General features: G+C 28.0%; 1 protein-coding gene across 1 annotated transcript; it reads right to left on the bottom strand.

Moving 5' to 3' along the window:
* Positions 1-1,266: 1,266 nt before the first annotated feature.
* On the bottom strand, positions 1,267-4,297 carry LOC129870443 (protein IQ-domain 26-like). Its single transcript, XM_055945241.1, has 3 exons — positions 3,798-4,297; positions 2,899-3,066; positions 1,267-2,086 (listed from the first exon to the last, which is right to left on the bottom strand). The coding sequence occupies exons 1-3, from the start codon at positions 4,209-4,211 to the stop codon at positions 1,460-1,462; spliced, it is 1,209 nt and encodes a 402-aa protein (XP_055801216.1). The 5' UTR covers positions 4,212-4,297; the 3' UTR covers positions 1,267-1,459.
* Between the last annotated feature and the right edge of the window lie 11,383 nt (positions 4,298-15,680).

The following is a 15,680-nucleotide window of genomic DNA, read 5'->3' as shown; positions in this document are numbered from 1 at the left end:
TCAATGTTAAATATATACACATAAATTAAAATTTTTATCTTATATATACAGTGTAATTTTTTAACGAAAGAGGTTCAAATGAACCTACTGAACTTGCCTTGGGTCCGCCCTGTGTGTGGGTATCAAAGAGTCCACCTCTGATGGAAAAGAGGATGAGTGGTCTCTTTTATGGTTTGCTCAATGCACACATTTTGAGATAGTTTTTGAATTTGATTTAGATTCATGTTTATTTAGTTACATGACTAATCAAATTTCTACAACTAAATTAATCTTAGCTCACATTGTTGGTCCCACAAGAAAAAAGGATTGATGGTTGAGATAAAACTCATAAGTAATTAATTTTTGATCTTTTTAACCGAAAAACAATCACTATTATAAAATTTTAAATTTTATGAGTGAAATTATATTTTACCAAAATTGAACAAGTGGAATTTGAACCTTCGTACCAATAACTATGTTTCAACTACAAACTTAAAAAGTACAATTAGCACGCGCTATTATTAAAGGAAGGGGTTGTAGATTGATAGGTAGTGCAAAACTAGTCTGTTCAAGATAAATTTTTTACACCAAAAAAAATTGAAAAAAATAACAAAAAAAAAAGTGAGATGGAACTAAAATATAAAATAGTAGAAATTCTTAGGTCCTCACAAGTGGCACCAAAAGATGACAAAAGAAGGTAGTTAATAGAAATAAATATTGTTAGAAAGCTTTTTCCTTCTAAAAAAAAAAATAAACTTCCATCCGGGTAATCCGGCCAATCATTCCCATTTTTTGAATTTTGAAATCAAAAAAAAAATGATAATTAAAAAAAAAAAAAAAACTGACAGCTAATAAGAAAAAGCAATGTCGAGCATATATGTAAGGAAATGTAACATTAATACAGTATAATTATCTAAACATAATAAATAACGGATGATAATACATATCAAAAGTCAAATACTACATGAATAGGTTGTTGTTACGATATACACGGTACTCTAAACTACTACAAAATCCTATCCCGTCGAATTATAAAATAATATTTGATCACCAACTAACTTTTCATCCTTATTCGCGATCTGACAGCAAACCTACTATTTTAAAAATGTGAAACTTACTTTAACACATAATTCGAGAAAATTATTTATCCATCTTATGAATAGAGCCATTGGTTCTTTAAGGGAAAAAGACAAGAAGTATCATTGCCATTTGTGCTCCCAACTAGCAATAGTTTATAAATTCTTTTGGATGGAAATGCACAATGTGAAATGAAAAGAAGATGGACAATAGGAGAATATAAGTGGTTAATTATTTACACAATTAATTAATACTAATAAAACAAGTTTTTATAGTATTAATTACACTTACTAGCACTAAAAAATCAACCTCGAAAATTAGTTCAATGCAATCTTTTAAGTCACATCATTCTTGTAACTTTACAAACAAATACTCCCTTTTGTTCTATTTCTCAAACTCTTCACTATTTTGAATAGTCCCTTTCACCATCTTGTAATCTTGTGGAGAACTCTGTTGAATTTCCAAGTTTACTCATAACTACATTCTTGAAATTGATTTTGATTTTTTCTTGTGCTTGTGAACATGATCTTTGCATTTTTACACCACTTAATGAAGCCCTTGATTCCATCATTTCATTTAATGACATTTTTTTCACCTTAGGTCCTAACTCTGGCCTTTGTTTAGGTGCACTATGGGACCTTAATTTAGCCTTAAATGATTGTGTTTTAGCCATATAATTAGGATAATTATTCCTAAAATAATAACTTTCAACACAAACACTTTTGGCTGTTGGTGTAATTGGAAGGTTAGATCCAAAATAATTTGCTGCAAACCTTGGTGTACTTTGGGCTGTTCCAACTGGTTGTTGGGCCCAATCTGAGGCCCATGAAGGCAACACCTGTTCAAATGGATCATCACAAGAATCAGAAGCCCAAGTGTTTGTTCTTCTGGATCTTGATTTGGGCCTTCCAGTGTCCATTTCTACAATTTTTGCACTTTCTTCACTTATGTTGTTAGCCTCAAATGATGCTGATACCCTTCTACTAGCCATTTCCATTCTACTTCCACTTCTTGATTCTTCAAACTTTTCCTATAAATTAATTGTAACAAAGTTGAAACGTCAGAGACGGATTTAGGACGAGTTCTGTGTGTAACTACGGATTCAGAATTTAAACATGACAGACTCAACATTTATGTATATCATGGTACATAACACGATATACATCTATGTTCAGTATCAAAAATACAAATAAACAGCATTCACTAGCCATTTCTCAGTCCTATATTTGAAAAAAAATAGCCACTTCAAGGAGCTTCAAGTTCCACACTAGCCACTTTTCGGCCCTATCTTTTAAAAGATAGCACAAGTGAAACTCTGTAATAATGTCTTGAAGAAGTTTCACTTGTGAAACTTGACATTCCACGACATTCCACGAGAATGACTATTTTTCAATTACAGTGACTAAAAAGTAGGTAAACGAGAATTTTACCCTGAAAATACTGATTCAGTTGAACCTATAATATACAAGTTTGGTTCCGACTATGTTTTTAAAAAAAGACAGTCTGGTGCACAAAGCATCTCGCGTTCACGCAACCACACTCCGAGTAGTATGATGTAGACAACCTACCTTAATGAAACACTAATGACTACTTCACATGATTCAAACCCGTGATCTACAACTCACAAAGAGACTAACTTTTTACCATTGCTCCAAAACCCATGTTGCTCGGACTCTTCAAAAATGTCAACGGGTGCATGTCGGATTCTCGTGTATTTTTGTAGAATTCGACACGGATGCGGCATCGAAAATGAAAAGTTTGCACAACTTAGTCCAAAACTATCGTTCAAGAAAAAACTAAAAAATATATACATATAATAAGAGTCTAGATTAGGGATCTTACAAGTGATTTTCTTCCTCCTTTAGTTTTTTGGGCACGAACACTTGCTTGTGCTCTCATTAATGCTTGCATACTATGAAGTGTAGCATTAGCTTGTCTTCTTACCAAATAACCCCTAACCAGTGCTTGTAATTTTACTAATCCTTTTAGTGCCCTCAATGCCTTTCTTGCCTGTTACAAACATTCAAATAACAACAATTTTTTTAATACGAGTTTAACTTCTATAAGCCGACAAAATGTGGGTGTCATCTATTTTTAAGTAAGTTCGAATTTGGCTAGAGAATCAGGAAGTCTTTTCCACCTGAAATCAAAATCTAGTTCAGAATCACTCAATACTTTTAGAAAACGTTATTGCCTTGACGGATTATTAACAACTTGAAAAGCAATTTTAAATATGTATGGTTGAAGTTAAAATTCGAAAAGAATAGTCATGTTTAAAGATAAAAATAAAGTTGAAATTTTGTGATAGAAATAAAAAACTTGAAAAAAACTTCTTAAAATGATTTTTGGAACTTCAAATTATATAATTCAAATTTGAAGCTGAAATAAATTGTCAATCTGATAAATACACATTATTTTAATTGTTTTAAAATCAAAATCTATGATATAACGAGTCAAGTAAATATTTCTTTGACCATAAATTTTAAAAATTCTATCTTTAAATATTTATTTAGTCATGAAATTTGACTATAGATTTTGAAAATCTAATCTTCAAAACTTGAAAAAAAAAATCAAATAAAATACACGTCCAAATGTAACTTAAAACAAAACTTCAATTCTCGAGTTTCAAAATCTATGACCCAACCGACGGTTTAATTCATTTAAAATACAAATGGTACTTTATTAAATAGTAGCATTAAATAATAATGATTAAGCAATTATTATGAGATTTAGTAAATTACCAAAAATCCACGAAACACCGTTTGAATTTTGGTTGCAGCAAAATTCTCACGGCCAAACACGGCGGAGCCTCTACCTTGGCTAGTCAATCTCACCACGGCCACAGCTGCTTGTGCGGCGGCGACGGCAGCATCCGCCGCCGCAGCAGTAGCAGCAGCCACCGCAATTGCATGCTTGCTCTGTTCCTTATCAGATTCGTTACCGTAGAAAGAGCTCAGCCACGCCGCTTCCGCCGGAGTAATGTTGGGTGGAATTGTAGCCGGATTGTAACACAACCGGTCAGACGCTGCGGCGGAGACGGCGGTGGTGTCTCTACCGGAATGACCAAAACATGTAGTACCAATTTTGCCCTTTTCATCAATCTCTAATTTTTTTATACCAAACAAACCCTTCAACCACTTAATTGCTTTGCCCATTTGGGAATTTTTGAGAGAAAACAATGGAAATTTTATTTTTACTAAAGGGAAAATAAATAAGTGATAACTGAAAAAGGCTTTTTAAAAGAGTGAAAGTGAGAAGCAATCAAGAGATTTTGCCATATGGTTGAAAAGTTGTCATAAAAAAAGGAAATGAAAAAGGCAAAAAAATAAAAAAGAGTTGTGAAATTGAAGAGTTCGAGTTTTGAACATGAAATGAATCCTCGTATAATAAAATGGTTTTTGTATTTATGGTTTTATGCCGTTTGAATTTGAATTAATTAGACGGGTGAAATTTCAAAGTCTACAATTACTTAAATGAGTTTAACTTATTTGTACCGACTATTTTTTATAAAAAAAAATACATTATTAAATTTATTTTAAAAAAATAGTTAATAAATTATACAATCTATGTACATTAGTTAAACTTTTAAGGAATACAAGTTATATTTGTTTAAGTGTAATTAATAACAAATATACACATCGATAATAAGGCATCTTGATATATGAAGTATCCTGCATTAATGTAGCATTTGGGGAAGGGCAGTACCTCAAGGTTATGATGTAGACAATCTATTGACCTTAATCTAATACAATCATTAGTGATTACTTTTACGATTCGTAAATTTGATCTATAAATTACACATAAATAACTTTATCCTTCAAGGCTCCCACGTCAATGGACTAAAAAATTTCCCTCAATTTATCATTTAATCATGGTAAATTAATATAATTTGGTGTAAACAATATCCGATATAATTTTTGAAAAGGGAGGGAAGAATCTAAAAATGAGTAATTGATAAGGACTACTTCCGAGGATTGGGTGTTTGAAATCCAAATTCAGCCAAAGAAATAGGTGTACTTACCTTATCGCTCAAAACTAATTTTCAAATTCAAAAATTTGGTTATAATAATAATAATAATAATAAGTTAAGACCAACTATATCATATTATTTTCAATTAAAATTTATCTTAGATCAACATTAAATAGAATCAACATAGAAATATGTGTGAGACATAAAATACTATGATTATTAATTATTATTTTTTGTTGGGGGGAGGGGGTGGTCAAATTTTGTTTTTGATGCAAACATTGTAACATATAGATTGATTCGGGATATTTAAGTTTACGAATTTTAAATTTTAGTCTTTTAAAGTTTGAATTTTTCTTTAAGGGAAATTGACATAATAGTTGCTTATTAAAAAAAATAATCAATAAATATATAATATACATATCATATACGCATTAATTGTGTAATTCGATCAACAGATTAAATATATTTGGTCCAATGATTTAGGTATTAACTTACTCTTTATAATTTGTACGTAATGGGAGAATTCTTTTTTTAAAAATTAGTCATTTTTATCGAACTCTTAAATAATACAACCCCTGTAAAATGCATGTTGATTTATATATAGGAGTAGTTGTTAAGATCCATAAAATGATTCTTCTTTTAAAAGGCAGCTTATTAGTAGAAAAAAAATAGGCTGTGAGCTAGACCTATAAAAAAACAATTTTAAAGGAAACATATGAGAAATTACCTGCAAAGGTCACTCCTTCTATCTCAAATTAAATATCGTTCACTAAAAAAAAGTAATAAATACAAAAATTTCTTATAATGTCCTTATTTATTAGATATTTTTTGAGAATTGAACAATTTTAAGAAGAAATAATTTTTTAATATAATTACTTCATTTGTTTCATATGAATTGTCTACTCTTTCCTTTACACGTCCTCTAAAAAAAATATAACTAAGGATAGTTTTATTAATTTATCCGTAAAAAACTTTTTTAAATTTTTACAAACTTATTTACTGTTTAAAAAATATGTTTTTAAATTTTGTAAAATTGAAAAATAATCTGAGATAGAGGGAAGTGCTAACTACTGTTTTAACTTTGTCAAGCAAAAAATATTTTGGGATAATTTTTAATTTTATTTTTTATTAAAATATTAATATTGAATTTTTAAACGGAGAAAGTAATATTTAAAAATTCCAAAAAGGGAGTGAATTATTGATAACTAAACAGTCAAAGCTTGGAGGAAATGTGTCCCCACTTAAAGACTTTTTAGACTTCAGAAAAAGAAAGAATCAGATTCTATGGAAAATTGAAACATTTGTAACTTTCAACTTTCACCAATTAGAAACTCAAGAAAGATAAAGGAAAAAAGAGAAAAAGACTAAAGATGGAAAAAGTGGGAAAATAAAAAATACTCTATGGAGCACAGTGTCGTAATTAAACAAATAATTAGGGGGTACGGGTAAGTGGGGTGAAAGTATAATATCACTTTAAAAAAACAAAAAAACTTAAAGAAATTTCATTAATTTAATTTAGAAGTTAATTACTTAGATACACGTTAATTTATAATATTACGAATCTTATCAAATTTTGGTGCTTCTAGAAACATATATCTTAGAACACATGAGGTCAAAATTAGGAGTAATTTGTTCTAGATACACTGTATTCAAATGGATTCGCATGTATCGAGATACATAGACAAATCTCAATCGTCTCCATTCCATCTCGCTTACCATCCCGCTCGTATAATTGGTATTCCAGATACATGCGAATCATATCAGATACATGTATCTAGTATGATTTGCATATATATATGGGATACATAGACCAATTTCGCACGCCTCCTTCTGTTCTCGTTCGCCTTTCCCCCTATTTCAGTGTATATGGTAGCAAAAAACATGTATCTAGCTGTATCTGACTTGAAATCTGATATGAAATTATTAATTAGTAATATAAAATATAGTTATTTCAAACTACAAAAAGAAATAGTAAATATGGTCGGAATATTTGTATAATTAGATTATTTCTCCATTAAAAAATATATGTCATATAATTTTTATCGCTATACATCAATATTCATTTTTATTTTTTATTTAATGATGAATTATAAAAAAAAAATATTAGCTATGAATTAATTAGCGACAAAATAGTGATGAATTTTATTGCTAAATAAATATAACGTATACATGAAATGAGGCTACGGAAAAATACTTAAGTGGTATATGAAAAAAGATACACTTTTCTTTTGTTTTTTTATCTAATATTTATTGAGACTCGATTAAATTAAAATTCAAACTCATTTTTAAAAGCAATGCTCAATAAAAAAAATTATTTTCACTGAAATCCCAAATTTATAATTAAAAATTAAAGGAATTTCGAACCATCTTACTATGATTTTAGAAAAGATACCTTTGGGTGAGGCTTTTTTTCTGACACTCTCGTGACTGCTTGGATAATTTTAGAAGTATATATTCATTTCTTGACTTTGCACCTATTCTTAATTTGGAATTTTTGTTAAGAAATATGGATTAGAATCCTCACATATAAAATCGTTTTTGTTAAGAAATGCTTTATTCTTAATTTGGAATTTTTGGATATAAATTTAAATTTAATCATATTTTAATATGGATATCAAACATGAAAATTTAAAATAAATAATTAAAATGTGGGGAAACAAATTTTTTCCCCTTACAAATTTAATCATGAGTAGTATATCTTATTGTTAGTTGTGGGGTCAATATTTTTATTAAGAAAAGCTAAAATATAAATAAATAAATAAAAAATTACGTATAAAAGTCAGGAAAATTCAATAAAACAAATTATCTATATATATTGTAATTTTTCAGTGACCTCTTAAATAAAGTTGATTTTATAACGATGCGTAAAATATAGAATTAAAAAGAAAAAGTATAAATAAATGATTTTTTTATTTTTCTAAAATGTTAATTATCACTTGAAATGTCACTGTTATGCATAAAATAAACTACAGTGCAATTTAATAACTCCTAAATAATATAAGAGCGATAAACCACATTAGACAAGTCTCACTCGACCAGCTTGATCGACAACTATATTTATTAAAATGAAGAAATTTTGAATGCAATGATAATTGCATTTATTATTTTCATACGTACCAAGTTCAAACTTTGTTACTATGACCCCAACTATTTTTCATTTTTGTAACTGTTATCCTTTGAGTCTATTTTTAGTGAATTTTTTTTAACTCTTAGTAAATTAATGCTATAAAATTCCAAAAATTGTATGACGTTACTACAATTTGGAATTATCTTTTGGCTTTTATTTACCACATATATATAATCTTGGAAGAATAAATCCATTGATTCATTTTCTTGGAACATCATTTTCTTATCTGTATAATAACTGACCAAAAACTTCTGTCTAAGTACTTTATATATAGGCTGGTAAAAAAGAATACTGTGGTAATTTCAGAAGGCTTTTTATCATGTTTCAAAAACATTGTGTTTGGTAAGATAAAAAAATGTCTTTTTTCCCGGAAAATAACATTTTTATTCCTATGAGTTGAGTTAAGGTCTATATACAGTTGTATGTACACTATATTTTTCTCATACTTTACTTATGAGATTATATTGTATATGGCATTATTAGTACTGTGGACTCCACGTGACTAACAAAATCCACTATTGTTGTTTTCTTCATTAGCTTCAAAAAAAACTCCATGAAATTGAACACTTTTTTTAAAAAAATCTGTTAGGTTTAGTATAAAGGAACAAAATAAACATCTTTTGTTATACTTTAAGGAGCATTTCAATCAATTGAAATATATTAAGGAGCAAAATGAATACATTTGTTGTAGATTAAGGATCATTTCAATCAACTGAAATATATTAAAGACCACAATAAAACATTACCAATAAATTAAGAACCATTTTAGTCATTTTCTCAGTTAATGTCTATGTACAGTTGTATGTACACTCTATTTTTTTCATACTCTACTTATGAGATTATATTGTGTACATCGTTATTAGTACTGTTTCTAATGTTTGATCAATAAATAAAAAAATATGATTTATGTAATAGCAAAAGCAATGGGGAGATATGAGGTGGCAGGGGAGTCAAGGTTTGGGGGTGAGATCGTCAAAGGATAGGGGTTGAGATCGTTGGATGGATAGGAAAATACAATGAACTTGGAATGTAACTTATTTTTTCTACTCTCGTTACAAGGAGTACCAATTACCCACCATGCATGAATTTCAGAAGATATACTACATTGTCATTTAAATTAGTTGTCGTGATTCCCTTTTCAAAAGTCAATTATGTTTGAATCTAATAATTGAATCAGATCAATATTTTATGTTAAAATTTAGATATTCAAAAACTATACGATAATTATAACAAATTGCAATTTTTTTTATGTCAACTTCATGAGAAAATATATTTGAAAATATTTATCAAAATTTATATAATTTGACTCTCAGAAAAATAAAATATCAGCACGAAATGGAAAGAATAGCTAGTTACTACATTTACTCACCATTGCTACATATAGGAGTAAAATAAATAATTTAAAATGATAACTAGTATACGTACCTGCGCGATGCACAGATAATATTAAAAAATTATTTTTAATTTTTTTTGATTGTGATGCCTTGTTCGGACATGTCAAATACTCCCTCTCTCCCCTTGTCCCACCTCAAACCCCACCCTCTATTCCCCATAATAAATTTATATGAATAGAAACAACAAATCATGTTTTTAAACTGTTAATATATAATTATCAAGTGCTCTTCTTATTAATATAAACCAAATCTAGTTATTTTGTTTTCTCATGAATTTTTAAATTTTTTGAATTTTTATTTTGTTATTCACATCTTTTCAATTTAAAATTTATGGATAATAATATGTGTATTATCTAATTACTTCATTATAATTTTAAAGTATTATCTCTCCCCCGCCCCCCTCCCTTCTTTACGTATATTTTTTCTACTGTATTTTAATTACTTTTTACTAGTTTGATTTTGAATAAATTTTTTTTGTGTGTGTGTTACACGTAATAAGTAGTTGAGTTTTCTTATTATTTTTATTTTAATATATAAAATGTTGAGTTTAACTTTATGTTACTTAAATTTTTATATTTTAATGCTCATTGAATTCATTATTTTGGAGATAACTATACTATTTTTATGATAATTTGAGGAACTTACATTTTTTTTCTTTATAATTCTAACCAACTCAGTATCTATTACAAATATATAACTCAAATATGAATTGAAATTAGTGGTAAGTTTCAAAATGATCTGTATATCTGATAAGATTATCAAATTCAAAGAGTATGAATTTAAATACAGACTTATTATATAGTTTCAAATTATGTACTATTAAATGTATTTTTTAAAACACTTCACTCATATTAATTCAGGTTTTAAAAAACTACTTACATATGCAACGTGTGGGTAGAATAGGCTATAAAAAATTAAGTGTTAATTAATAAAATAGATAGAAAATCGAATATGTAAATGTTATGAAAAAAAACACCTTAAATAGGTCAATAGGAAATAAATAAGAAAACTATTCATGTGAACAAATGTTATTGAATTACCAGTTACTCTATCTTCTTGTCTTCGTTCAAAATCTCTTGCAATATCTGATTAAATAAAGAGATCATCACACACATACAAAAAATATATGAATACTTATTTTGATAAAATTATATATAGAAATAATAACGAAAGTTAGCATTTAAAAAGCTAAAATGTTTGACTAAAATTTTCGATAAAAGGTTATCAAAAAACAAACAAACAAAATAAGAACAAAACAAATTACTTATTTCAATCCAAACATGTATATAATGGCAAAAACATTAGCCTGTAGTACGACTATCACTCATTTGTATATAAAAATTAAAATATTTAAACATACAGAATTTTTTGAAAATGAAGAATATGAAGAATGCAGTAAATATATTAATCAATAAAATTAATGATCAATAACAAAAAAAGAGAAGGAAGCTTAATATTATGTATAATTGTAGGAATATGTAAGAAAGGTTAAGATGCTAGAACTCTATTCTAACTCAAATTTCATTTAAATTCAAATTCAAATTTTATATTAATTTTTTTAATGGATGATTTTTTAATTACTCTTCTTTATCTTTAATTTTTTTTTAAAATGCATATTTTTTCTTATAAGCTAAAATTTGAAATCAGTATAATAATTGTATTTTCCCCCCTATGTTCCCTCCTCCCCCCTCCCCACTTTTTTCTCATTTGTTGTTGTCGTCGTAGTCGTTGTCGTCGTCGTCATTATCGTCGTCATCGTTACTACTTCTATAATTATTTATTTATTTACTATTATTATTATTACTATCATTATCTTTTCAAGTTTATTTAATATAATATGCATTTTTAAAAAGAAGATCTTTTTATTGTTGTTTCTTATCCTTGATTTATTAAATACAATGATATTTTTCTTATAAATTAAATATTTAAATTGAGTGAAATATTTGGAATTAATAAGATATCCCCTCCCACTCTCCTTCCTATTCTCTTTTTTCTCATTTGTCTTTTTCTTTCTTTCTTTTATTTGTTATTTTTCTAAAATAAGATCACCCCCCCCCTTCCTACGTTTTCTCATTTATCTTCTTTTTTTCTTCTTCTTTTGTTTGTTATTATTTTTTTTCTAATACTATTATAATTATTATTATTATTATTATTGAGATTACTCCTGCTAATATTACTATTGATATTATTATTATTATTATTATTAAAGATACACAATCATATTTTTAGTTATATTTTTCTATTTTTATCTTTAAATTTAATATTTATTTGTTATTTTTCTAAAATAAGATTACCCCCTATGTTTTCTCATTTATCTTCTTTCTTTTCTTTTTTTTTTCTTCTTTTGTTTGTTGTTGTTGCCATTATTATTATTATTATTTCTTCTTCTACTACTATTACTTTTATTATTATTATTTCTTCTTCTTCTACTACTACTACTATTATTATTGTTATTATTATTATTATTATTTCTTCTACTACTATTACTGTTCTTATTATTATTATTGAGATTACTCCTGCTAATATTACTATTGATATTATTTTATTATTATTATTGTTATTGTTATTATTATTATTAAAGATACACAATCATATTTTTAGTTATATTTTTATATTTTTATCTTTTAATTTAATATTTAAATTAAATATATTTAAATTTATTTTATAATATCTGAAAATGATAAGTTTATTAAATAGTAATAGTTCATTTAGAACTCTTCAACTACTTTTAAGCTAATCGGTAATCTTTTTTTTTGAAAGTTTAATATTTTTAAATTTAAATACTTTAATTTTTTCAATTAAAAACTTTTATTACAATATTTATTAACTTTGTCTTAAAATTGTCAAGTGACTTTTTCATAGCTTACCACTTAGCTTAACCACATTGCAAACTACTCTCCTTTATAATATATATATATATAGATGGTAAATTTGCACACTATTGCTACAATGAGAGTTTACATCGACTTTGCACTTGTTGGCTTAATTAATGTCATGATCGACTTTGCTATAAAAATATATATAAATTGATTCGATTTTGATAGATTAATCTCTATTTTAAAAAGAATTTAAGTCTCCCATTTTGTTCTTGCAGGGATAACGACATTATTTCTTCAAAATTTACAAAGCCAACAAAATTTAAATTTTCATCAATTAATTTGAATTTTCACGAATAAAATTGTGTTTTGTGGTGGTCGTGACACGTTGATACTAGTCACCACGACCATTTGGTGCTATGGCGAGCACATCACACTGGTCAGCTATGGTGGTCGTGACACACTGACACTGGTCACCACGCCCATTTGGGTGTTATGGTGAGCACATCACACTGGTTACTATGCCCATTTGGATGCTATGGTGGTCGTGGCACACTGACACTGGTCACCACACCCATTTGAGTTTTATGATGAGCACATCACACTGGTCACCACACCCATTTGGATGCTATGGTGGTCGTGGCACACTGACACTGGTCACCATACTCATTTCGGTGTTATGGTGAGCACATCACCCATTTGGATGTTATGGTAATCGTGGCACACTGACAACGATCACCACGCCCATTTGGGTGTTATGGTGAGCATACATCACACTGGTCACCACGTCCATTTGGATGTCACGGTGGTCGTGGCAAACTGACACCGGTCACCACGCCCATTTGGGTGTTATGGTGAGCACATCACAATGGTTACCACGCCCATTTGAATACTATGGTGGTCTTGGTACACCAACACTAATCAACACGCATATTTGGATGCTAAGATGGTCATTGCACACCGACATTGATGACCACGCCCATTTGGGTGCTATGGTGGTCGTGGACCACCAGACCCTCTCCTCACTCTAAACCCATTCTCTCAAATACTCCCATCAATAATAACTATTCTAATACAACCTATACTATTAAATCCCATGGACCAATTATTTTCCCAACGAATAATGTGTATTTATTCTGCTGTAGTCTACATAAAGCTAAAATTAGCATGTGACAACACAATCTAATAAAAGCCCAAATATTTTGAATACAAAAGATAAAAGAGGAAACTAAAGGACTTTTCATCACGGGCCTATGTTTCCTAGTTCTACATATGTGATGGACCACAAGCAAAAAAATAAACTAAGGGTAATATTTCAAATATAGTCATTTTTAGAATTGTTATTGAAAAACACCCAAATTAGAAAATTCATTGAAAAATAGTTATTTTTTTACGTGGATACACCATGATAATATTTTGGATTTCGAATCTAAAAAATGTGAAATCCATCAAAGTATCCTGGATGAAATCCATGATAGTGTCATGAAATCTGAAATCACGACAATATTCTGGATTGGACACTTGCTTAAGTTTGTAATTCATTGAATCATCACAATGTTTGTTTCACATTAAAAGTAGCTGATTTAGACTCCATTTATTGAATTATAATATTATTTCTTCTAGGTTCATCCATATAGTTTCTGATTTTTGTTGTTTGATATAGTAATGATAAGTAAAAGAAAAAAAAACATCTATTAGTTTGATTTGATAATCAAATAAATAATACATGAACAAATAAAACAAACGAAAAAGTCACTGTAAGTCGATGCATTGGATTATAATCAACTATTTAATATAAACTAACTTATCAATCTTGAACGAAACAAACATTAAGGGGTGAGGGAGGAGGGGGGAGGGGATCATGATATAATCCGTTTGGTGACTCAACTCATTTTAACTCACTAAATATAGTTCGACTCGCCTACTCAATTCATTTTAACTCATCTAAATATAGTTCGACTCACCTATTTGAGACTCATACTTGCTTGCTTGTGGTCTCTCAGCCCATCTGCATGAACCCACAATTCAAAATTTGGGCCTCAAAGAATATGTACAAGCAAGCCCACTATTATAATCTAGTCAAGCTTTTAATAAGATATGATAAAAAAATCTCAACCATTCTATTACAATATGATAGTGCACATATTAATATGTTTAATAGTATTAAAGTCATTGCATGATATAGTAATTTTTTGGTGTCTGATTACTAAAACATTTGCCAATTTAAAATAAATACAAAAATTCTTACTTATGTATGATTTTTTTTTTAATGATATCGATTTTTTTTTTTAATAAAAATGACTTTCATCGCACAAAATATATGCGAACGTAGCTTTCAGGATAAGGGTTCGGTAGAATTTGATATATCCAAATTATGTAATAGCATGTACATAAATCAAATTTAAACTTTAAATCATAAATTTCCATCGCAATTTTAAAATTGCAAACTGATAAATTTTAAATTCTGAATTTACTAATTCCGAACAATTACATCGAAATAAGGGCTACGTTGAGCCAATAAGAATATACGTCACCTGATAGGTGATTGATATTTTTGGCACAATATGTGCAAATTGGTCCAATGAGCACCAAATATATTGTGAAAAATTCTAATTTCTTCCAAATTTCTGTATTATCACACGACCTGCTAGATTCTCACCCATTTATAAATATAAATATTTTAAAAGTCACTGTAAAATAATTCACTTTTGATGAACAATGGTTGAGCCAAGAATAGATAATAACAATTCGACGCATAAAATATTTTATTAAATAAAATTTGATAAAACATTGGATTTTAAAAAAATGTGATATAAATAATTTATTTTAATTTTAAAAAATTAATGATTATTTTTATGACTTTGAGTCATGACTTAACAAATTGAAAATATATTATATTAATTAATTATTTTAAATTTTAAATTAAAAAATGGCTAGTGGCTACTACCACTAGTATTTCTATTAAGGCTGAATATCGGTTGGTTCAGTTTGGTTTTGAAGTTTATCGGTTTGATTTATTGATTATCGATTTATAGCCAAGCCAAATTATTATAGAACCATTAAGATATTGTCTTATCGGTTGTCGGTTTATTCGTTATTAATAATTATCGGTTCGATTATCGCTTTAACCATTAAGATTTGATAAAAAAATCATTGAAAATCACTTTAAAATAAGGTTACAAACTAAATGAACCATGCATATGAGTTGATAAATTGTGTTTTGCGTAAAAACAAATGTAAAATATTATATAATAACTAAAAGTTTAAAACAATAAGAAATATATGAAAACTAAACCTTAAGTGAAGGACGTTATATG

This window comes from Solanum dulcamara, chromosome 10 (assembly GCF_947179165.1).
Source record: "Solanum dulcamara chromosome 10, daSolDulc1.2, whole genome shotgun sequence".
Lineage (NCBI taxonomy): Eukaryota > Viridiplantae > Streptophyta > Magnoliopsida > Solanales > Solanaceae > Solanum > Solanum dulcamara.
Note: the sequence above shows the minus strand (reverse complement) of the source record. Positions and strands in the feature narration are given on the sequence as shown.

Coding starts and splice junctions, on each gene's coding strand:
- LOC129870443 (XM_055945241.1), bottom strand. CDS start 4,211: ATGGGCAAAGCAATTAAGTGGTTGAAGGGTTTGTTTGGTATAAAAAAA. Junction 3,067..3,797: donor CGGTGTTTCGTGGATTTTTG/GTAATTTACTAA, acceptor TGTTTGTAACAG/GCAAGAAAGGCATTGAGGGC. Junction 2,087..2,898: donor AAGGAGGAAGAAAATCACTT/GTAAGATCCCTA, acceptor ATTAATTTATAG/GAAAAGTTTGAAGAATCAAG.